The sequence below is a fragment of the Opisthocomus hoazin genome, chromosome 1 (assembly GCF_030867145.1).
Source record: "Opisthocomus hoazin isolate bOpiHoa1 chromosome 1, bOpiHoa1.hap1, whole genome shotgun sequence".
NCBI classification, from domain to species: Eukaryota; Metazoa; Chordata; class Aves; order Opisthocomiformes; family Opisthocomidae; genus Opisthocomus; species Opisthocomus hoazin.
In genome coordinates this window covers 61,098,179-61,121,961 of record NC_134414.1, presented here as the reverse complement: position 1 = coordinate 61,121,961, position 23,783 = coordinate 61,098,179, and the positions used below count along the sequence as shown (strand labels likewise).

The 23,783-nt window shown below is 39.3% G+C and overlaps 1 protein-coding gene across 2 annotated transcripts in view; it reads right to left on the bottom strand.

The window, feature by feature from the left end:
* The window catches only part of GPC6 (glypican 6), a 797,396-nt gene that overhangs the window by 544,438 nt on the left and 229,175 nt on the right, over window positions 1-23,783 (bottom strand). For both annotated transcript variants that reach the window (XM_075435000.1, XM_075435075.1), the window contains exon 2: window positions 9,066-9,224. In XM_075435000.1, coding sequence (XP_075291115.1) covers window positions 9,066-9,224 — 159 coding nt within the window. The remainder of the gene's footprint in view (window positions 1-9,065; window positions 9,225-23,783) is intronic.

The window sequence follows — 23,783 nt, the reverse complement described above, 5'->3', positions numbered from 1 at the left end:
TGTTCCTGTAAGCTGTATACTGTCCTTTACATGATTATAGTTATAAGAGATAGCTCATGAAATGGTATTTTTGGTCCTACATCCCTCTCTCTCTCCCCCTTGTGACCTGCACATTGCTGAGACATTCCGCTGACATTTCAGTGATATATCACTCAAAATGCATAAAGCACACAGGTTACAACTGGAAGAAAAAGAAAGAGTATATTTTTTATAAAGATTGTAAATAAATCTATACATACCCAGGAGTAAATTAAGCATGTGATGCATATACAATAGAAACATTAAGGAAAACCATTTCAGGATAACTTGGAAAAGATGGGAAAGTTGAAAAAAAAGATCCCAATTTATGTAAATATCCCAAGAAGTGAATGAGTGGGAACTGTATCAGTAACATTCAGAAAAAGAATCTATAAAAAGCATTATGGACAATCAGTGAAATTTAATGTTCCAAAGTATTTAAGGAAATTGGAACATTTCAATAATATAGGTGCCCCTACTATAGAGCCATGCATTTTTTAAGTCCCGAGATTTCCGAAACGACACCTGAATGTTCATGCATAGTACCAACAAGCAGGAAATACTGCAGGATGGATAATCTTGTAGGGTTTATATCTTGGTGATCTGCCTCTACTTTGTCTGCAGCGGTTTGGCCAGCAGCAACTGCGCTAGTTATGGTGGTGTCACATCCAACAACAGTTAGGTTGCAAGCATGATGTTACGCTAAACCAACCTGTCCATGCACTGTCAGCCCTCACCAGCACGGAGTAGGGCTGCCCACACAGAGACCGACTGTTACTCCCTTCTACGAGCACCTACACAGACAAGCAGCTAGGTAGCACTAAGTGAGTGTGGGCAGCATATGTTTATTTTTACCTCTCAGCTATCAATATAGAATGAGAGCTAATGTATAGCAAGAGTGGAAGACTTCAAAAGCAATACCCCTGTGCCACATCTTTCCAATCTTCTTCCTGAAGGTGTGGTAGCTCTGATTTATGTCCGTAATTTTCATAGTTACCTCTAAGTACAGCACAAGTGGACCTTAATATGCCTCGTTTTAAACTATCTCTAAAAGTATTCTTATGGGACGTAGGCATATAGTTCCCTCCTCTCCCTAAATGACCTATCTTACTGCTAAAAGTGACATTCCTGTGACACTCATCCCAGAAAAAGAGCCATTCACACATTTCTATGGTAAACCACAGAGCAGAGGTAAAAGGAAAAAAAGGAAACTTCAGTTTAAAATAAACTTTAAAAAGTATTTTAGAGAAGCAGAGATATAGTGACAGAGATTCACTACATCATTTCTCAAATAATCCAGGATCCTTTCAATGATATATTATTTGAAGTCTGCTTTTAATTTCCCAGTTTTTTGGACACACAGGTAAATGAATTAAGAAAAGAAGGGCAGCAAAAAGACAGCAATGTCTGTGTATTACATTCAAGAGAATCATCTGAAAAACAGTATTTCTGCATTTAAAGAGGGTTAAGGACAACAAATGAGAAATGATAAGGCTACAGTTCCTGTTATCCTGGGTACTGACACTATGTATGAGTACTCTTGCTTTGTAGCTTGGTTATTATATACAGTCCCCATTTGTGATTCTTACAGCACAGTTTTGTCCTTGATGTGTGTCAGGTGAGCACCTATCATCACAGTAAGAATCATCTGATGGCTGATTGTCAGAAGACTGAAGTCTTTCATCAGTGTTATGCACTTGAGCCTGAGTCCTTTATTAATCCTACTCTTGTCCATACACACATGAAGCATCTTTAATCACAGGACTTTTAGTATTTGTAAACCAGTAATTTTAGTTATGGGTTAGTATTTTTAAGGCTTGGACACTAAGTTCAGAAAGCAATTTCCATCATAAAATATTAAAAACATACACTATTCAGAGCTTCAGTGAAGATTAAATGTAATTTGAATTCGACAGGACAGCTTTTTTTTCAACCAGCATAAGCTAATAACTGACCACCATAGTGCTTACTTGCCTCAATATTTTTAATGTCATACACTATTCAGAGCTTCAGTGAAGATTAAGTGTAATTTGAATTCAACTGGACAACGTTTTTTTCAACCGGCATAAGATGATAACTGACCACCATAGTGCTTACTTGCCTCAATATTTTTAATGTCTTTTTCAAAAAAAGACTACTATAGAAAAAAACAGAGGATGACTTTTGCAAAAGAGGTAAACAAAATACAGAGAGCCTTAAATTGTTTTAGATGTTTCACTCCTTTATTCCGTTCCTTGGGGTGGAATTTATCTGAACAAATGTGTAAGTCCACAGTATAGGCATCTATGTCTGAACTAGATGTCCTCTCTAATCAATATTAAAGAAATAAGCACTTCAGGGAGAGATTTTTCCTAACCTGTTTGAGGTCTATGATTTAGACCAGCATGACGTACACCTATCATTCCCTATTGACTACTGAGGGAACGTACAGGAGTACCCGACACTGTGGACAACTAATACGCAGCAAGGCAAATTCTGCTTTCTGTTTCACAGGAGTAACACTGGATCCCTGCTCTCAAAGCCCGTTTGGATTTGGCTGTACCTGGACAGCACACTTTTTAATGAGATTCATTCAAGAGTGGCTCATGTCTTCCTGTTCCAGCACAGAGTAGAAGCTTGTCCTTTGCTTAGCAGCTTCATAAACCTGATGTAGCCGGTTAGAAGATTAGATGCTCCGCTGACCAGCTGTACTTAGCAGATGAAGCTGCGGAAGAGCAGAGAGAACAAGCCATCCGGACATACCAAGTGCATTGGCAGCTGCAGGGAGCGTGCACAAGGCACCGGTTCCCACAGAGCTGCCGTTCAGTACGGGACTTGAGGAGGTTCCCAGAATTTGCACCCCTGGCTGGAAACTGTCCTTTCTACTGCACCGGTCTTTCCTTTCCAAGTTTTGTAGCCTTGCCACCTTTCCTCTGTTGGTTAATTTTTTAAAAATAGCTTATTTTGATGTAATTTATTTCACAAATTTTGACATAACTTGTGAAACTGATAGACAGTAATCTCAGCGCAAACCTTACAGGATTAAACCCTAAAATCATTTGTAAGCAATAAAGATTCCTCTTAGGCTATTATCAGCTCTGACAGGATTTGTAACAGGTGTAGAATATTTTATTTCCAAGTTAGTGTTTCCAGTCAAATATAAGGTAAAGGAACTTCTAACAAGAATCTCTGTAAAGTTTAGAAACTTACACCAGTTGTCCAACAAAGGCTTGCAAGCGGTTACATACTACAATCCAGCAGATGTTACCTCTTTTTTCAGGCTTCTAACTGCTCTAAGGCCTGTATTTTGGCAAGTGCAGAAGTTGTGTAGTGTGTTAAAACAGTGGATGAATTATATGGAAACTGTGGCCTGCTAGCACTGTTATGGCCGAACAGTTGTGGAGTTTTAAAAACCCATCTGCCCTGCAATGGATTTTGCATTTGATGGGAAACACATTGCAAAGCAACACTGAAATCTTCTAACATAGGCAAAGAAAACAAAATAAAACATCACCACCTTGCCCAGAACTGAAAACAAAAATATCCAGTATCATAGCTTTTGTACGGTGGAGCCTATGTTCTATCACAGATGTGGCAGCACTAGAATAATATGAGTAGCTGCATAAAGTATACAGATTATACTTTATTTATTTGACTTTCCCACTGTCCTTGGAAGCCTCCGGCCTCCCAAACAGCTCTGTGGAAAAGGCAGACCCTTCTGATTCCCTGCTTCCAAAAAACAAAGCAACAAAACACAAATCTTCATGTGACCGAAGCACTGAAACTGTGCCCTTTCACATTCAAAGTAAGCGGAGCTTGAAAAAAATATCCTGCTGAATGTCCATCCTTCACCCACCAACCACGACAGCACTGGCGTGCAAGTGGGCTGCTGTGCTGCTGCGTGCCTGCTCCTCTGCAGAAGCCCACGGAGGTCGGAGCAGCCCCAGGCATGAGCTGGGGCTCAAGCTGGGCTGGTAGGCTGGGCAGCAAGGGTGGGAGGAACGGGGAGCTGGGGGTGGAAGACATGCATTGGCCACCCAACTGAACCTCAACATATTGGGTTTTCCAGCATCTCCCTTTGTTTACTTTCCACTCTTCTTTTGCCATGTTTAGTGAGATAGTTATATCTGGCTACAAGAGTTCATCTCATGGAAAAGTTCTTACTTTGTTGGAAAGCAGCATAACAAAATGTATTTTTGTCAGCTCTAATATCAAGGAAAGCTTCATAAACACTATTTTTCTCCAGTTCTTTCATAAATTATGCAAGAAAAGAACAGGGAATACAGAGTTTCTGGTATACTGGCTATTCTTGCAGGTATTGTTTTGGGGAATTATCTCTGAAACTTTCTTTCCTGCCCTGTAATTCACACGGCTACTGCTGGTAATGACTGTAAGAAACATAAGCGGCGCTAATGGATATGGATCACTGTTCTCCTAGACTGTGAAAAAAAGGAGCACATGTAATGATGACCCTGTAAGACAGATCAATGCAGCTGCAGATTGGTTCTTATGCTATTCAAGTTATTTTCCTTAAATGGCATCATGCCTCACACATTCTGCTGAAGGCTATCCATATCTATTCAAGTTCATGACAGCTATTCTTAGACAGTCTTCCATTTTTAACACCATTACCAAGACTACTACTGTACTTTTTTAAATGAGAATGAGGAGATAGCGTCTCTTTTATCAGATTCAGATCTATTTAGCTTAAATTAAAATTAATTGCTATGATTTTCCTGTAGTTAGTGAAAGGATTAGTGAGAAAATGTCACTGAACAACTACTCGTCTCCTCATTAACATTCACGACAAAACCTTCCGGTAGGGCTGGTTTCGGTTGCTGGTGAAGCAATACTTAAAAGAAATTGGCTTGTCTGCGAAACAGCTGCTCAGCAATGCCACTATGCAAGGCAATCAGTGATAATAAGATGATACTGTTACAGCTACACTGGGAGCGTAATATATTTTAAGCTGTTTTGAGGTATGCAGTGGGGGGGGGGTGCATGAACTGGAGCATGATGGCTTGTCTATTGCTAGGAACAGGAAAGAGCTGATCATTACATGCCTGCTTATTTGGATGAGCCCTACCCAAAGTCTTGACGTAAAAGAAAAATCCATATCTGCTGGAACTCTTCACTTCCTGTCTGCTGAAAGGGTTTTTTGTTTCTTTTCCTAATTTTTGGAAGGGTTTGTGAGTCCCACTGCTGAAACCAGTATTTCATTCTTTGCTAGGAACATTGAGGACCTACTGTTACAGAGGAATCTTTCTCATGCGAAGGCTTGCTTTCTTAGGCAAGATTCTCGGGACAAGATTCTCTGGATCCTCAGGCACTCCGTTAGTGGAATTCCAGTTATTGATTTTTTTTAAATGACCATCCTTTATGGCAATGCAATGGCAAATACACAGATGTGGGCAATGCAGATGTAAACATCTGCACATAAGGCTCAGCCAGGAAACAATTGGCAGCTGGTATTATGCTGTGGAGTGACTCATGCTAATTCACCCCAACGGTCTCGAATATGGAAACCAAATGAAAATACTATCGTCAGACCTTTGGCTCTGAGACATCTTCGAACATGAGGAATAAAACACTTAGGAAAAAAAGAACCTAGAAGAATGGAGCAGTTAAAAGTCCCGACACAGTGTCAGCCCCTTAGAAATGTGGAGGACAAATGAATAAGAAATGACTAAGATTGTGCAGGGCTTTAGGATACAACAACTGATTGCCAGTTAAAAGAAAGGCATCATTTCTTCTGATCATAGCTGGTTTCAAACACTTAATATTTTCTGAAGTTCTGTGTTACAAATTTCAAATTTAGCTTCTCCTGCTTACAGTTATTACAGAAATTAGTTCTCGTAGTGATTTCAAAAGTACTGCGCTTGAGGTAAAATGAAATATAAAACTGACGTAGAAATGATGTAGGAACAGTACAAGCAGGCTGAGAGAGGTGAACATTCGTCTCAGCTCAGCACTGGTAAGGCCACATTTGGAGTGCTGGGTCCAGGTCTGGGCTCCCCAGTACAAGAGAGATAGGGACGGTGCAAGCCCAGCAAAGGTCAATAAGATGATGAAAGGACTGGACCGTCTCTCACATGAGCAAAGGCTGACAGAGCTGGGACTGTTCAGACTGGAGAAGAGAAGGCTCAGGGGGATCTTGTCAATGTATATAAATGTCTGGGTGGGCACTAAAGAAGATGGAGCCAGGCTCTTCACAATAGACTAGGCCATCTCCAGAGGTGCTTTCACATCTCAGCCATGCTCTGATTATGTGTAAGAAAGTGTGTCTGACCAGGGGCTAAAGAGACAATGTTTAAGTTACAGCGGATTTAGTTTCCTTGTAGATGAGATCATGAATAGGAATCTGGGGAAAATCCCCAAAAGAAAAACAGACCTCAAATTACATCTCAAAATGGAAATCATAAAGTCATTCCATCTATGCCTAAGTTATGTTTGTGGGACAGAAAGCAAATAAGAAAAGAAAGGCAAGGCATATGAAAGTCAGATCAGAATTCAACAAAGAGTTCATATACCCCTAGAAAATCTTATGCTGAAAATCAAAGATTAGTATTACCCTAAGACGTCTGGTATAGCAGAAAAAAAAATCACAAAAATCTAGAAGAACTTTCATGTCCCTTTTCAAGAGTTTGCAAAATTATATAAATGTCCGCATAAACAAAGAGGTTGGCAGCAACACTGGTTTAAATTAACCCCTTGTGGGAGCAATGCCAATATACTTTCTATCTCAACACTACTTAAATGTTCATATATTCTGTTTTTGCTTAGATATGCTGCTCTTGATAAACACAGGTCCTCTACACAACTTCCATAAAATCATCACAATTGGCTGTATTTGTTTTGTTATTTGTGCTGTACTAGCATGAAATTGCAGAATCATGTATCAGAACTTCCTCGTGCAATAGAAGTACCAAATTAAAACAAATAAATGAAGATTCTTGAAGAGTTAAAGCAATGAGGTTATCTAACAATCCAATATTTGCTTTATACTGAAAAGTGTCATGCTATTTTAAACTGCAACAAATCTAGAAGACAGTCGGTTAATACTTTTTCCAGTAATGCATTTGTTTTTCCAGAAAGACTGAGCAGTTTTTCATATAAAATTTTTGAATAGTTTTAGAACAACATTAAAATGCTGAAAGTATACACAAAGTTCAAATGCTCTTTGATAAGTCTTTGCATTGCAAATTCCCTTTAAAACATCAAGGATAAACCAGAAGACACCACTTAGTTTTTTAACCCAACTTCCTGTGGAGCAGATCCATAAGAATCCCAGAATGCAGTATTTCCAACAGGTCCGTACCTTTCAGATATATACCACACCATCAGTATTAAGATACAGAATTTCAGGTTGCTGAAAAAGCCATACTGTGCTTAAGTTCTTCGCAAGACAAAAAGGTCTCAAGTTACAAAAGAATTAGCAAGGTATCATCTGAGCTCTCTGGTCAATGAGCCCAGCCTTTTCAGTAAATGGTACTGCTTACTGAACACCAGTGATCACCCTGGTTTCCTTTCAGAAAAAGAGAAAAGCCCTGTACATAGCTTAGATGGGTTGAAATGTCTGTTCTGCCTGCATACTCATCTTGTAATACCGCACACAACCTCTGGATTTTTTTTTAGGTCCTTCAAAGCCAAGTAAAATTTTGAAAATCCACTACACAAAAAGTTCCAACTTCACATTGAAAAGGGAAGCCATCACACTGCAGAGCACTGCACAATCATCCACACCACAGTCCTTCCAAGGTCTAAGAACACTTTCTAAATTATATTAGCACCTGATCTACTGCTGCGGATTTTTCTCCAGCTCATCCTCATACTATACATTTCCCATTCCCTCCTTTTGTAATTAATCTTCCCTTCTGCGTCATATTGAGAGAATCAATATTAGAAAAAAAGAAATCTTTAATTGGATAAAGAGCATGCCACAAAATTATCTGAAGGAGTAAGAGACATCTTTGCTTTTTTCTGAAGGCAACCTCAGGGTTTCGAAGTAAGCTTTCAACTTCAGGGATAACCTTCCCACCATTCTCCTACATGTGTGCATATGCCCTGTTACCTGGGGTTAGCCAGCTTTACTGGACCTGTTTGCAGGCTTCCTACCTACATGCAAAGATGCAGCTCTGCAATCCTTTTTACAATACTGACTTACACCTCTTAGCGCCAGACCCTTTCCAACTTACAAATATGCAGAAATTCTCAGGGGGACACTTTCAACACAAATACAGTTTTCATATTTAGATAAAGCCACGACTGAATGTTCTGAAGCTCTTTTACCTTTTGCTAATCTGTATTTTATGGAAAAGCTCAATACAGTGTGACTTGTAAATACAGACACAACCATAAAGACTGCTTTACGTTCATTATTAAAGACAAGCATTTAGCAAATTATGACAATGAACCTTTGATCTTAGAAAGATCTTACAAAGGCAGAGGACCAGAAGAGATTGGAGTGGTGATTAGAAACAAATAAACCCCCAAAACTGTCCTTGTCAATCCTTTCTAGATATAAAAGATGTGTTTGATACTGCTTAAGTGGTTTACATGACAATCCCTCTCAAATGCAACTGAGGCCCTAGTGTTTGGATGCCAGAAGCCCTCTAAGAGACTCTGTACATCACAAGAAAATCATGCAGCAAAAAACTACAGCCTTAAGGCTACAAAAAGGCAGCTACAAAAAAACCTGCTCTGCAATAACAAAAATCATGGGAGATCCAGAGTTCATCTTGCAACAGTGAACATAATTGCCAACCTAAATTTTGCATTTGAAACTAGGAGACAAAAAATATAAACCTCTCTATGCATATCTAATCTCTTTTTTCAACAGTAGCCAAGCCTGCTGGCGCTTAACAGTCCAATTCTGGATGTCTTTGTAATTAAAGGCAATACTCACAAGGCTGATAAGCATACCAGCTGTAAGTTAACCCTTATCTTAGCCAAAGTGACAACTGCAAACGTGATATCTAACCGTAAAGAAAAGAACATTGGAATTTATTGTGGATAACTGACTTTTAAATCCCATAACCTTGAAAATAAGTAAATTATATCCAGCCTACCGTCAAACTTCTTGTGCCGGGACACAAAAGTGGTGCGTACAAAGTGACTTGTCTCCTCCACTAAGTTTTCAAACTCCAGTTTGCTCTGTTGACTTAGCTTGTCCTCCATTTCTGAGGTGCAACATGTATATTCCTGAGGGCAGATTCTCAAATGTTCCCCTGGAATCACAAGAAAAAAGGAATTGTAATATTTGAATACAGATGGCAATGTATCAGAACCAAATATACATGATGTCGCTTCAGTTAAGGAAGGTGGGCTCCCCAAACAGCTCCTTAAGGCGTGACTACTTGGTTTGGAACACTTTGAATCTGTATGAATAACTTTGCCGTAGTTGGGTATTCCTCACATAGGTGGAGAGACACACTTTGCAGAATTGTTTTGATACTTCAAGAGGTAGAACTGTCTCACGCCAAAAGTGATTACTCACGCTGAAGAAGCTTTCCACATAAACAGACATATACTTTAAAATTCAAAGACAATTGCTTGCTTTCCATTTGTATTCAAAAAGCCCTGAGAAATACCTAGTGAACAACCTGTTACACATCATCGGAGCTGTCTTGCTGTCAAAACCTGAAAACCAGAAATTATGTATTTCTGTAGATTGGTCTGACTTGCCAAAATGCACCAAAACATTCTCCCCTTCTACCCTTCCTTCCCTTCTGCTAGAGTAAGTGTATTTTAATGTCTGTGTTTGGGTGCCACAAGTTTTCTTGGGCAGCATTTCTTGTCAGGCCAAGCAAGCGCTCTGCTGAATAGGAGAAAGCAATGAAGAATTTAATTAATGCTTATGTTATATAGAAATGCAATGTAAAAGGTAATGAAAGCCTCTTATTTAATTCAATAGATTTATCTCTTGAAGCACTGTGCCAGTTCTTCTGACAGTATTGCTTTCTTCAGTACAATTTGCAAGAGGAAACCAATTCTTTAGCTCATGAAATTAAAATGGTCTGTTATTACATGAAATGTGAATTTCCAATTGACACTGTACTATGGGTGTCAGAAACATTTAGCTCAGTTTGTACAAAGGCAGGAAATTCTACCATTCCCTCTTGAGAAATAAAAAGAATGATCTGCCTCTATGATTAAAGTTACTTGTAAGGCAATGAAAACATTTAGCTTTCTGTACACCAGACCCTGATTAAAAATCCCTCTGCAAATCTCTTAAAGGTGCAAATAAAATGATATACAAAGCCCAAGGGTTAAATAAATACTGGGGACCTGATTCTCGTTTATATCAAGGCTCCTTTTTACCACTGCTGAGCTGTAAAGAAGATTTAAATGCAATTTATACCTACTTGGAGGCTACTTTTCACCATTCTTACTATGTAGTGAGGAGAATCAGGCCCTAAGGTTTATGCTTCCCAGGGGTATAATACATTTAGCTGCTGCATCATTTTGAAAACAGCATCAAAAAGAGGTTTGTACATGCTTAGAATAAACATTGTCTTGAATTTGCCCTCACCTTATTCCAATTTCTGTTTTGGTTTTTGAAAGGAGTCTTTTAGTTTGAAATTTAGTCATTCCGCAACCAACCCTGATCCATCACTCCCATCTTCATTTGTTTTTTCAGCAAGAGTTCATAATATATAACTATAATGCCATGAGATTTCTTTCAGCAGTCTCAAGACTTTTTAAAAACTCATAGCTATGCATCTTCACAAAGTGTCATTCAATTATTATCAGTTACTGTTCAGCAGTACTACCTACAATTCCCAGCCAAGTCCAAAAAAACCACGATATCAAACACTGTATACACCTGGAAAAAGAGATACCCCATGACCATCAAAATATTGTAAGGATTGTTTCCTATGTCTAATACACCCTCCCAACACAGTAAACTGATTTCTCTCTATTCTCAGAATCATGCATCTAAGCCATAAACAACACATATAGGGACTGGTGAACTAGCTGCTGTCAAATATAAATGATAGTGGCAAAATAATGATTGCCTTACCCTCTACATCGCTGTCACATTAAACTGAAATTATTCAACAGTAACATGGGACTGCGGAGGTATCATAACCAGACACAGTAAGAATTATTTTAGTAATACTAATGTTCTGAGTTTTTATTAGATGTCAGAAAGACAAGGAAAGTTGAAATATTTTGTTATTAGAAGCAGTGACACGTTCTTGATTAAATAAAAAAAAAAACCCCACCCATAATGTCTGTAACCCACTTCCTCAATAAACCCAGGGGGTTTTGCTCATTGGGAAGCACTGGGTAGACCTACTATTCCAGTTCCAGTCACAGTGGTAGCTTATACTTTCTATAATGATAACATCCTCTCGTGCTGTTGCAGTCAAGAATTTTTATAAAATTCAGTTTTCTTTCCTCTGTTCATGTTAAATTATTTTTCTCTTCTATCTGGCTCTGTTTGTTTTTCAGAATTGCCAGACTATCAATTGAACTAATGCTAAGCAGCAAGGCACTGTGCCTAGTGAGTAACAGCCATGGGTCTAGATTTTTAAGACATTAGGTTATGCTGAGTGCTATGACAAATGAAAGCACACTGAACTTAGTATAGCAGTCATTTTTGTAGCAATATTATTTTTTCTCTCATTTATTTATTTATAGTCTTACTTTCTCTTTGCTAGAAAAGCGGCTTCCCACCTTGGCTGCTACAAACTCAATCAGATTCCTACTGCCCTTCTTTCTTATAGATATATTTTCATTAAATTTCTTCTTTTTAATTCCCTGGATCTTCACTCATTTATGAGGCTCTCGACTGCTGAAATATGAAGCCCACATTTATCAGAAATGCTCACAACTTCTGCACTCATTGCTTTCCTCTCCTGATGATGTGTCTTTCCAAATCATCTACACTACCCACCCACCTCCATCACAAAATCTTTGCTGAATTATAATTGCTTTTTTAAAACAATAATTCTAGTTCTTCTCTCCTCCCCTGCCATATATACTGCCTGCCTTTTGGTAGAACAAAATAATGATGCAAATATTGTGCTATTCTTCATATTCTCCTTCAAGATTTTTTTCCTCCTCCTCTTTCCTGCACTGGAGGCTCAGGTCAGATTATAGATAAAGCAAAAACATTTTGCATTGCTCCACACCAATGGAGTGTTTGTAGGCCTAAGAGGTTCAAGTATACTTTACAAAGATGAAGTGTTTAGAAATTGTGGCTCATAAGCCCGAGCATGTTCGTACTGATTGTGACTGGCTGCAGTTTCCAAAGGCTCACAACCTGGACAAAACCTTTCCTGGGAATGGCAAATGGAAACTCTCTGGCAAACAGTCACTTCTCTATGCTTAATCTCCTTCTTAAAAGCAGCAATTACCATTTTGTGTTTGTTTTTATTAAACCTCCAACTCATGTTAGAATCTCCAGGTCATTAGTTCACTCCTTGGATAAAAAAAGCGGACATGTTTTTCTCAAAACAAAAGTAGATTATTATTTTTTTTAATTAAGCAGTGTGTGCTTTATTTTGGATTTTTTTTGCTTCTTTTGTGCAAATCTGTGATATAACAGACTGCTTGAACTGGAAATAACTCTGCAGGCTATATTTGATTTGGCTTCCTCTATTTCCCTGAACAGGACGATTTAGCATTTGCATTTTGTAATATATTGTTCTATTACTCTAAAAGGAATTTAATCACTGATTTGTGTATTTACACACCTTAAGTATTTTGCGGGCTGAAAATGTGCTCACAGCTAATGTACCAATTCTTGCCCTGGGAAACTCCATATGGTCTTATGCTAATTTTAGCAAAGATTTTTATGGCACGAGTGGCATTGGATATAACTGACTAGTTTTTCCTTGTTGCAAATGGTGTCTCCCTGGTGTCTCCCCAGACAAGTTTGACAGAATGTAGTTATGCTGCACCAGCATTTTGCCAGATTTAACAAGTATTAACTCAGCAGTTCCCAGCAACCTACCTCAACTCTTCTAACCACCGTTTCCAGCTGAAGATGCTGACCTACATATCCCTCCTCATGTGGCTTATGTTATATAAATTGAATCAATTGCCTACTACAAATACAGCTACCAGTATTCAATTTCAGTTTTATTACAGCTGTAATCTCACACCTGCTTTCACATGACCCAAATTGGCAAGTTTTGCAGTTGAATTTGGCAATCCTGCTAGCATGTTGCTTTGAAGTATGACAAAACAATTTATAAAGCACTTGTTTTATATTCAGATATATTGCAGTTTGGTGTCCCCATAACATGCTACAAACCTCACCAGAGTCTTTAAAAAATTGCAGCTTACAACTCTCAACCTGAGTAAATGCTTCTCCTGTGTATCAAAACGCCAGAACCAATTTGAACATAGTAACTACTTGCAGAAGACACAGTCTGAAGGAGCAGTAAACCCTATGGAATATAACATGACCCTTAACAATTTCACTGACAGATTTCCTGAACACCCGATACAAGCGTTGGTTACATTGCTAGACCTGAAAACATGATCACGTAAAATACTTCACACCAGTCAGAATTTTTTATGGGTGATGTTGCAAGTTTAACAATTTCAGAAACAATTCTTTCTGAGGCAGTCAATATTTTATAGTTTCTATTCTAATCATAAATTTTAAAACCTGATATTGTTCTGTTGACAGAATGGTAGGACTCACTGTATGACCAGTGAAAATAGAAACACACAGTCACCGCACTGCTTCATAAATCCAACAATGAATACACATTAACAAAGAAAAAGGGCAAATTCAAGGTATGCTTCCAAACTTGGTCACCCTGTATGCATCAATGAAGCCTGAAGGAAGAGGAGATAGCTCTGCAACCTTCACCCTGCAGATTAAATTAATGTGATTGGGCTTTGCCATTAACCATGTTCTCTAAAATTAGAAATACCTTCTTCAGACCTGCTCATATTCAGCCATTTGTGGAGAAGGCAGTGTAATTTAACAGCAGTATGAAGTTTAACAAAGACAACCGCAAAGTCCTGCACCTGGGACAGAATAACCAAAGAGCCCAGTACAGGCTAGGACCTACGTGGCTGGGGAGCAGCCTTGCTGAAAACGACCTGGGCTCCTGGGGGACAACAAGCTGAACATGAGTCAGCAGGGCATCGTGGCAGCAGCAAAGGCAAGTCAGATACTGGGCTGAATCCACAGGGGCTTTACTAGCAAAGATAGAGATGTAATCCTCCCACTCTATGCAGTGTTTGTTGGGCTGCACCTGGAGTACTGTATCCCATTCAGGTCACCACACACAATTCAAGGAAGACGTGGACAGACTGGAGAGGGACCAAAGGAGGGCCATGAAGATGACCAAAGGGTTGGAGAATCTGTCCTGGGAGGAAAGACTGACGGAATTAGGTCTTTTCTCCCTGTAGAAAATAGGTTCCAGAGATGACCTCATCACAGTATTCCAGTACTTAAAGGCCAGCTACAAAGAGAACAGATGCTCTCTCTTCACAAGTAGCCACATGGAGAAGACAAGAGGTAACAGGCAGAAGTTGCACCAGAAGAGGTTTCATCTTGACAAAAGAAATTTTTTACAATGAGAATAATCATTCACTGGAACGACCTCCGCAGAGACATGGTGGAGTCCCCATTGCTGGACGTTTTCAAGCTGCAATTGGACAGGGGGCTAGATAATCTCATCTAGGTTCCCTTTCCTGCAACGCCTCGGACCAGATGATCTGTCGGGGTCCCTTTCAACCTGGGCTGTTTCATGGTTCTGAGATTAGGCACTTCAGAGCTTCTCACCTCTCAGAAATATAAAGGACTATAACACTTGGAGATTTTTTTTTAAAATTAACATTTTCCACCTTATTTTCTGTATTTTTTTAAAAGTATTGCAAAATATTATTTTTAATTTTTTTAAAAAGAATGATGAATAGAGTTAAAACAAATACCTCATTCAGCTTTAACCCTTGACTACATCACTTTCATCATTTTAGCCAATATTCAAACAGTGAACATTAAAATATCATTTTGTTGGACAAAACCTGTTCCCTAAACAAAAAGTCCTAAGGCTCCTTCTGGCTTTGTAATTATCTTCTGCTCTGTGGGGTATAACAGCCCTGCAAGCAGCCTCTATAAAACTGCACCTGACATTCAAGTTGCAGAATTGAACTTTCCCACTTAAACTGAAAGGAAACAGACTATGATTTAAATTAATTCCATTGTAATATTGGCCTGACAAGTGATGACAGGAGTAATATTTGCACAGAAAATGACAGCTGAAGGGAGGGAGGGAAAGCTGTTTGTAACATACAGATCATGTCGTCAGACATAACTCTCCTAATTTTAATCAACGGAATATTGAACCTGAAGAACTTGTATGTCCAGTGGACTCCAATAAACCCACACAACTACCTCATGACGGCAATGACTCATTTGTTTGCCTTACACCCAAATCACCTTTGCTCAGATTCCTTTTGTTCCTTGAGTGCTGTGAGGTCAATTAAAAAAGGAAAGCCTTCCAAACAGACTGATAATTAGTTAACAGTCTCTTCATTACAGGTCCCACAGGGAACATTCATTTACAACAAGCCCTGACCCTGTTGTCCTTGGGAAGGCCTCAGTAATAAGTTACAGAAGCGGAGGCCAAGGCAAACCTGTTCAGACTAGGACTACACAGATGCTAAAAAAAGAGCTGAATTCCCTAGAGTCTTCCTAACTAAACTACTAGAAGCAGTACACTACTCCAACACTCAGGTTCATTTTACTTTCCAAGCATACGCAGTCAGACAATTGGTTTTTGATAGCACAGTTTGTGAGAAGAATCTTTAGTTACCTCTTGGGGGGTGTATTGCCAGCGTTGGTCTCGCTGCCTTGTGGAAAGCAAACAGCAAGGCTGTTATTCAGCACTGTATAGTTTCATCATCTCGTTGGCTACATGGCTGCAATTTTCTGATTTCAAAGCATGCTTCCACCGGGGAACGGCAGCCAACTTCCCCTCCCCCCCAATTGATTTTTGCTGTTTATTATGTCCCCTACTATAATAGCAGAAATCTCTTATACAGCATTATAGTGAGAAATGGAATACAAGCAGCACACTGCTTTATCATGACCATAAAACACAGTGCAAGCAGGTTTTGTGTCTCAGCTGCTCTCAGAACAACTGTATTATTAAAAGGATGAGATTGTACACATTCATGCATTTATAAAGATTTTAATCAACATTTGTCACATAACACTGAAATCCAAATATGTGATTGCAGCACATGATATATCAGAGACAGACTTACACCACTTAGTTCATATACCCACAGAAATATGATCACAGTAGGACAGAGTGGAGTTAGTTGCCTGAGGCTAACTGGGTATGCTGTACTGCCAAAATAAGTCCTGAAGGTAGTTACACCATTACTAATACACATGCAGCAAAAGTTCAAGCTGCAGGAGCTAGTCGTGCCATTTGATTGCACTGTCAAGTACACTTTAAAGCTGTGCAGACCCCTTGCTGATCACTGTATTGTCACATATAAAATCCACGTTTCTAAAATGCTAAACTTAGCAGCAACTGTTTAAGAGTCCTTAATCATGGTCCTGTTCTCTTATGTATATGGCTTTAGTCAATCCAAACCTTTTCATTCTACCATTAAACAGACGAATCTACCTTCCCATCTTCAGACTGATAATGACATGCTTTCTTGCAACACCGGTCACAGAAACAGTTCACCGAGACAACCACAATATACGTCGTGTTGGTCTTAAATCAAAGGTTGTACTGGGTACGTCAGTGGTAAGATTTTGGTGCTTCTGACCTAAGCTCTTTACTGAGATAGTCTGCAGCCTAATTTCCTTCCTAGTCACTTCAGAAAAAGAAGGTACAAAAAGGGAGGCTACAATTTATAAAAACCTCATAGTCCTCTTCTCGTACTAGCTCAAGCTCTACGCATGAAATTATCAGGGCCAGAAGAACTGGCATTTGTCCTTTCATTTCTGTTTGGAACTAACCACTGTAAAGAACCAACTGTCCCTACCAGCTCCTAAGTATTAACCTTACTGTGACACAAGTCATAAGCCAAAAAGCCAAGCACTTTCTCCAAGTTTGTGTGTCTTTGACTTTACAGGAGGAAAAAAAACTTCCTTTTTTTCCGTAGAGAAGCATGCTAAGAATACAGCCACATGTAAAATGGACTCAATGCAAGAGAGTGCGAAGACATGCAAAAAACCCCATCCTATTACCCCGTGCAGCAGGTCCACGGTCTGTGAGCCATGTTTGGTGCAATTTTGTGCGTCCTAGGCTTGGTTTTATGGATCAAATTGCTGTTACAGTGTGAGAAAGTCCATCCTAATGCCAAGCAAGGTGCTGAAAGCAAAACCACTGAGAGGATCGTGAGAGTTAAAGGATTCAAGAGGAAAACTACTGACAGAGGAAGGCATAAAAGCCCATGGAAAAAAAAAATGAAAAAGAAAAACTGGATGTTCGCAACCCTGCAGTAAAGAAGATCAGTCCATTCCTGACCTGACTGATTACTGCGTGGACACCAGAGAATTATCAGGTGTCTTACTATTGATGGCAGTCATACTACTGCTCAGCCTCATAGCTCAATAGTCCTAGTTATCTATCATGCTTAGCAACCAGAAAATGATTGCTTTGTACTCTTCTACTTACTCTGCAGTCGTGCATATTCTGCAGCGTCTCAGAGAGAGCTGAATCTCAGGGGTTAGGGGAAAAACTTCCCCAGCTGCTCCTCCTGATGAGCCCCGTTGGAGAAGATACCACAGTAAAGAAGTGCCCTTTTTCTGCAAGTTGCTCATTGCCAGTGACATCTCCATCAGGTGAGAGGGCCTCAGAACTATAGAAATAAGCACTTAGTTCTTTCCTAAAGATGGACAAGAGAATGTTCTGTCACTTCCCACAGTAAATCTTACACAGTTAAGGAACTCAGACCTTTTTCTGTCCATTTCTACCAAAATTCACTCTGCTGAAATGACTGTCCTTCAGTGACAGGGGATAGCAGCTGACACATGAGGAAGTGCAGGTACAGATTTCCACTGAGAACGTGCCAATGGAAAGTTCTCTTATGACAGATTTATTCTATTGACATTCTTTGGCTATTTGCAGACTGTTTTGATTCACTTACGTGAAAAAAGTAGCTTCACTGAACTGAAAAAAATCTATGCATAGAAGTATGAAAAAAAAAAATTAATTACAAGGCTTCTAATTAACAATATGTATCTAATACTTCTCTGCGGATATTGTCAGTTATAGACTAGACATTCTATTATTAACACCATAGATAGGCAAACTTTTGATGAATAATCAGGATATTTTGAAACATTTTCAAAATATGATATTTCCTTAGGAATCTCAGGATTCAGCAATGCAGAGTTACATTCTTGAAATCCTTTGCTCATTGCTGCTGTCAGACTCTCAGTTTCAATAACCAGCTGTCAGATCTCCTAGAGCCTAGGCTGTGATGTCCAGGTTCTCGCATCTTCCAGGCAAGCTGGACTCAGGGCATCCTTCTGAAGAGGGAGGCAGCTGCTATGTGTGCCTAGAAGCAGGGAGGTATTTGGACTGAAGCTAATTCAGACAACAGTGCTGTCACACTTCAGCAGAAGTTGAGAAGTCTTAAAGGCTTCTTGAACCTGGACTATGTGGTTTCTTTCCTGTTACAGTCCCAGAGCTTTCTCAGTGCTTGCGAGTTTTGAAAATCTCTGAGGTTTCCGTGTTTTCTATGATAGGAGATAGAAATCCTCTCAGCTTCTGGTTCAGGTCAAGTTGTCAGGTTTGTGTACACTCCCTCGTGCATCCCAAGGCTACAGCTATACCCCTAAACAGTAAGAGGCCAGCAACTGATCCATGTGGTCAGAGGAACTCCCACTTATGTTTCTTATGGCAAATTCCCTCTCTACGCAATGAATCTGGGAGCAAAGTACTTGAACCAGTCAAAAAGAGCCAGGGCGGGACCTAATGATATTTGGTCCAGTGCTTGAGCTCATTCCTTAACACTTTTTCTTAGATACTGACAGGCAGGAGTGTTGACCTGCTTGAGGGTAGGAAGGCTCTGCAGAAGGATCTGGACAGACTGTATCAATGGGCCAAGGCCAGCTGTATGAGGTTCAAGGCCAAGTGCCGGATCCTGCACTTGGGTCACAACAACCCCATGCAATGCTCCAGGCTTGGCGAAGAGTGGTTGGAAAGCTGCCCAGAGGAAAAGGACCTTGGGGTGCTGGTCGACAGCTGGCTGAACATGAGCCAGCCGTGTGCCCAGGTGGCCAAGAAGGCCCACAGCATCCTGGCTTGTATCAGGAATAGCGTGGCCAGCAGGAGTAGGGACGTGATCGTGCCCCTGTACTCGGCCCTGGTGAGGCCGCACCTGGAGTACTGTGTTCAGTTTTGGGCCCCTCACTACAAGAAGGACATGAAGTTGCTGGAGCGTGTCCAGAGAAGGGCAACGAGGCTGGTGAAGGGCCTGGAACAAGTGCTATGAGGAGCAGCTGAGGGAACTGAGGCTGTTTAGTCTAGAGATGAGGAGGCTGAGGGGAGACTTTATTGCTCTCTACAACTGCCTCAAAAGAGGTTGTAGTGAGGTGGGTGCCAGAGTCTTCTCCCAAGTAACAAGTGATAGGATGAGAGCAAACAGCCTCAAGTTGTACGAGGGGAGGTTTAAAGTGGATATTAGGAAAAATTCTTCACCAAAAGGGTTGTCAACCACTGGAAAAGGGTGCCCAAGGAAGTGGTTGAGTCACCATCCCTGGAGGTATTTAAAAAATGTGTAGATGTATTGCTTAGGGACATGGTTTAGTGGTGGACACAACAATGTTACGTTAACGATTGGACTTGATAATTTGAGGGTCTTTTCCAACTTAAATGATTCTATGGTTCTATAATTCTAACAATCAATTAGAGTAAGGTTTTTCAGAGGCCAAAGGACTCTGGATTCAGGGAGCCTGGCAGAGCAGGCGTGACGTTGTCCTTGTCTTGAAGAGGTCTTCTGGCCTGAGGAGGACACAGGGCAGGTGTGCCTTGCACTGCTGATGCTGCAAGCTTGGGAGCATAGGCAGTCTGCAGTCTAATAGAAAACCCTGCTTACAATGTCATGATATTTCCTTAAGTCAGTATTTTTTAACAGAACACCGTTAGTTCTGAAAAGTTTTAGCTTATTCTAATTAACAGAAACTATGCTTTCATAATATCAACCAGCCACAGTAATCGCTGCCAAAAGGAAAATGAAAGCTTTTTAGAGGAGAGGGTAGTAGCTTAGCTGCAACAATTTCAGATTTACACTATTCCCAATAGCGCTTGAGATCTGAATCTATTGCTAGTCCTATGCAGTGGGGTTTTCGTTTGTGTTTTACTTTTTTCTTTTTCTTCTTCTTTTTTTTTTTGTATTGGATTTAGACACAAAAAAGACTGAACAAGTTTTTTAGCTCTTTTTATTAATGTACTTCTATCAATGCCCTCTATGGCCTATGATACTTGGCAAGGGTCAAGGTCTTCAAAATCAATAAGTTAATATAACAGAGTTTCTTGCCCTTGAAGTGTTCTAAAGGTTTGACCTTTATGATTAAAGATCAGCTTGAAAGGAAATCCCTATCTATGTCTGAAGTCTTCTCTTATGTAACCATATTATTGAATGGACATTTTAGACTGCAAAAATAGAAGGCTTCTGTGCACTTTTACAGAATTAATCAAAGAATTTAAATACACAAGCATACTATAATAAGATAGGCAGGGTCTATCAGTTCTTTAGAGAATTACTGTTACCCTATTAATATGCCTTTTTGGCACATTTGTCCAGTACAAACACAGCTTTTGACTGTCTGCTTACAGCAGTGCCTTCTGGCCAATTTGTGATTACCTTTCAGCTCAGACTTTTGGAAAACAAAACAAAATAAAACAAAACAACAACCAACCTTTTCTCTAGGTATTTATTGAAACAACATTATATTCTGGAACTGATAGGCACTATATTTTTGTTGAAGATGCTTGATAATCCTTCTTCACTCTGGCTAAATGGGCTATTTCCTATAGAGATGACGAGGCACTCTTCAGTCCTGTTTACTCTGTGCACTTCAGCTGACATAACCTGGACAGATACCATCCAAAGAGAACACTTGTCTCATGGAGGAAACTCTCTGCAGATCTATAGCAGGTGGAGCCGGGAAGAAAGTAGGCAAAGACTATGTCATAGCTGTTTGCTTATTCTCTTTAGTGTAAGGAGGACTCCAAGGCAACTGTCTAAATTCAGAGCCCCTTGAATACATTTTTCTCTTGGTTCCTTCTCTCAGAAACTGCTCAGAATAAGGCATTCCCTGGCCTCTGCTGCACAGGTGGAGCCACAGTAAGATGTATCACATTAACAACAGGTAGAAATTCAAAGAACTATCTGGGCATGTCTGTACAAACCTCAAACGACTTTGCCCACCTTATCCCCAAAACTGTGAAAAAACAAATATAAAACATGTGCAAGGTTGCATTGCAGATCAGCTATAATTCTTCCAGGTCTTATTATGAAGGTCCAGATCTAAGGATTTCTCATGCCCTGTGAAGTGTCTGTCACCTTCCCTGGGTGCCTCGAGTTAAACAGTGTGAATTTGCCTTGCTTTCCTGCCCTCCCTCCTCTCTCCTCCTCCAGGGCTGTCCTCGGAGGGAGCCCTGTGGCCCTCACTACCAAGGAGGGGCTATGCACTGTGCTGCCACCCCTTTCCCGAAGTAGCAGTGCTTTCTGAGCTAAAGCAGTGATTATTTACACCCATAACAGGGAATGACTATGGTTACCTACAGAAATCTCTGCAAATAGCGCGAATAAATATGTAAAATAAGAGCTAGGTCAATATGCACATAATTCCAATATGAATCATTTATATTTAGGAAAGAGTAGTATTTTGGGATTTCTTTTTTTTTTTTTTTCCTGGATGAATTATATAGTTCTACTCTGGGCCCAACAGCAGCAGTAGTAAATATATTACAGTACTTTCCGGTGCTATGTCTGACTAATGCATGCCTCAAATCTTATGCCTGGAATGTTTTTCTTTTGCCACATTGGCAAAAAGTCTTGAAAAGAGGAAAAAATCATACTAGGAATACCCCTGGAGTTTTTCTTTAAGTATGAGTTACTAGTAATTGATAAATTCTAGTAATGTTGATATTTTCAGTCGACACTATTGACTTCTACTGTCATTAAAATGATTTTTAATAGAAAATGTCATAATAAAACTCACATTATGTTTTTCCTTATCACTGTCTTTATTGACTATCAAAAGAAGGTCATATATTTTTTATTTTCCTTGTTTATCACAAATAAAAGATGACTGACATTTCAGTTAAGGACTACATCTAGTAAACTATATGTGTGAACAACATTATACTGTCATTTTCAGTCTTTCCAGAGTATCTGTCTCCTTGGCAAGTAAAGGCAATGTCTGTAATTACAGAGGGGAAAAAAAAAAAAAAAAGCCTAAATTATCTGGTAAACAGTGTAAAGCCTCTAAAGCAAGGTCTCCACTGACTGCCACAGGAATGGCCCTTCTATTTCTATATGACTTTAAGTCACCGCACAACTGTGTCACATTTCTTGAATGTCAGCCTGTGTAGTCTCTCTTTCCTGGTTTGATTTATGGGTAATAAGGAGATATCAGAAGATGGAACTTCGCTCTGGGGTGGCAATTTAAACAACCAGTCCTGAAAGAGTATGTACAAATGATGAACATTTGCACAAAACTACGTATGTAATTAAATGCATGGCACAAAAAAAAACCACCTTTCTTCTTGTGAAACTGTTGAAAGCCGTTCTCAGTAAAATTGAAGTGAAGTTTGGCTGCTTCTGTGCCGAAAAATATCAAGATTGGTCTGTTTATAGTGGGCAACAAATCATGTTCTGTAATAGCTAAGACTCAGTCATCAACAAAACAAGTCAGAATGGTTTATGAAAAAGACATACACAAAATATACATACCTGCCAGTAAATAACCTCTTCACTGAGTTGGAGCTTTTCTAAATTACAAATTAGGGATTCATGATCCCAATAAATGCAATATACTACTGGCTAATAGCTCTTACAGTATTTTATGTTTTTGAAAGACATTTATAGGTTTATAATGAGGAACATTATAGTGTAGGTGCTATTAACTTCACGAAAGTTATGCATAAAAAAGGAAAAACAAATCCTGTACATCTTCCAGTAAATAGAAAACACAAAAGCATTTTGTTAAAGCTTTTCCTCTTGTAGTGTTTTCTAAGAAAAAACATCTGTATTTTGAGGTGACTTCTAAGGAATGTAGTTAATTTGGTGGAGTTCACAAATTGCTTAATGAGTACTGTGTTTAAAGAATGTTCTCTGAAAGTTTATGGATATTTTCTACACCCATTCAGCAGAACAGCAGTTTTAAGCACTTGTTGCAGATGTTTCCAACGGTTTTCTGCCAAATGCAAAATCACTTCTTGAGTGATTGAATTATCAATGCCAATTTTAGCTGATACTACTGTTAAAAGATTAATGTCCTAAAAGGAGAATTGGATTACTACTTGCGTTCTTTTAACATCACTTTAGGAATACTCTCAATCACCTTCCACTTGGACAGCACGCTTTTTAAAAACAACATAGCATAATTGAGTAGGTTTAGCCTTCTCACAATACAGTTATAAACAAAGTATCTAAAGCTAAAATTGTATCTTAATGGAGTTATCAAAAAATAATACTTCATCATCTCACTACAAAGTTCTCAAACTTTGCATGAAAACTATTAAAACCAAGTCATAAACCAGACATTTAGGCTACCCCTTGCATCATTTAACAATTCACTGTTATCTGAAGTGATACAAATCACATAG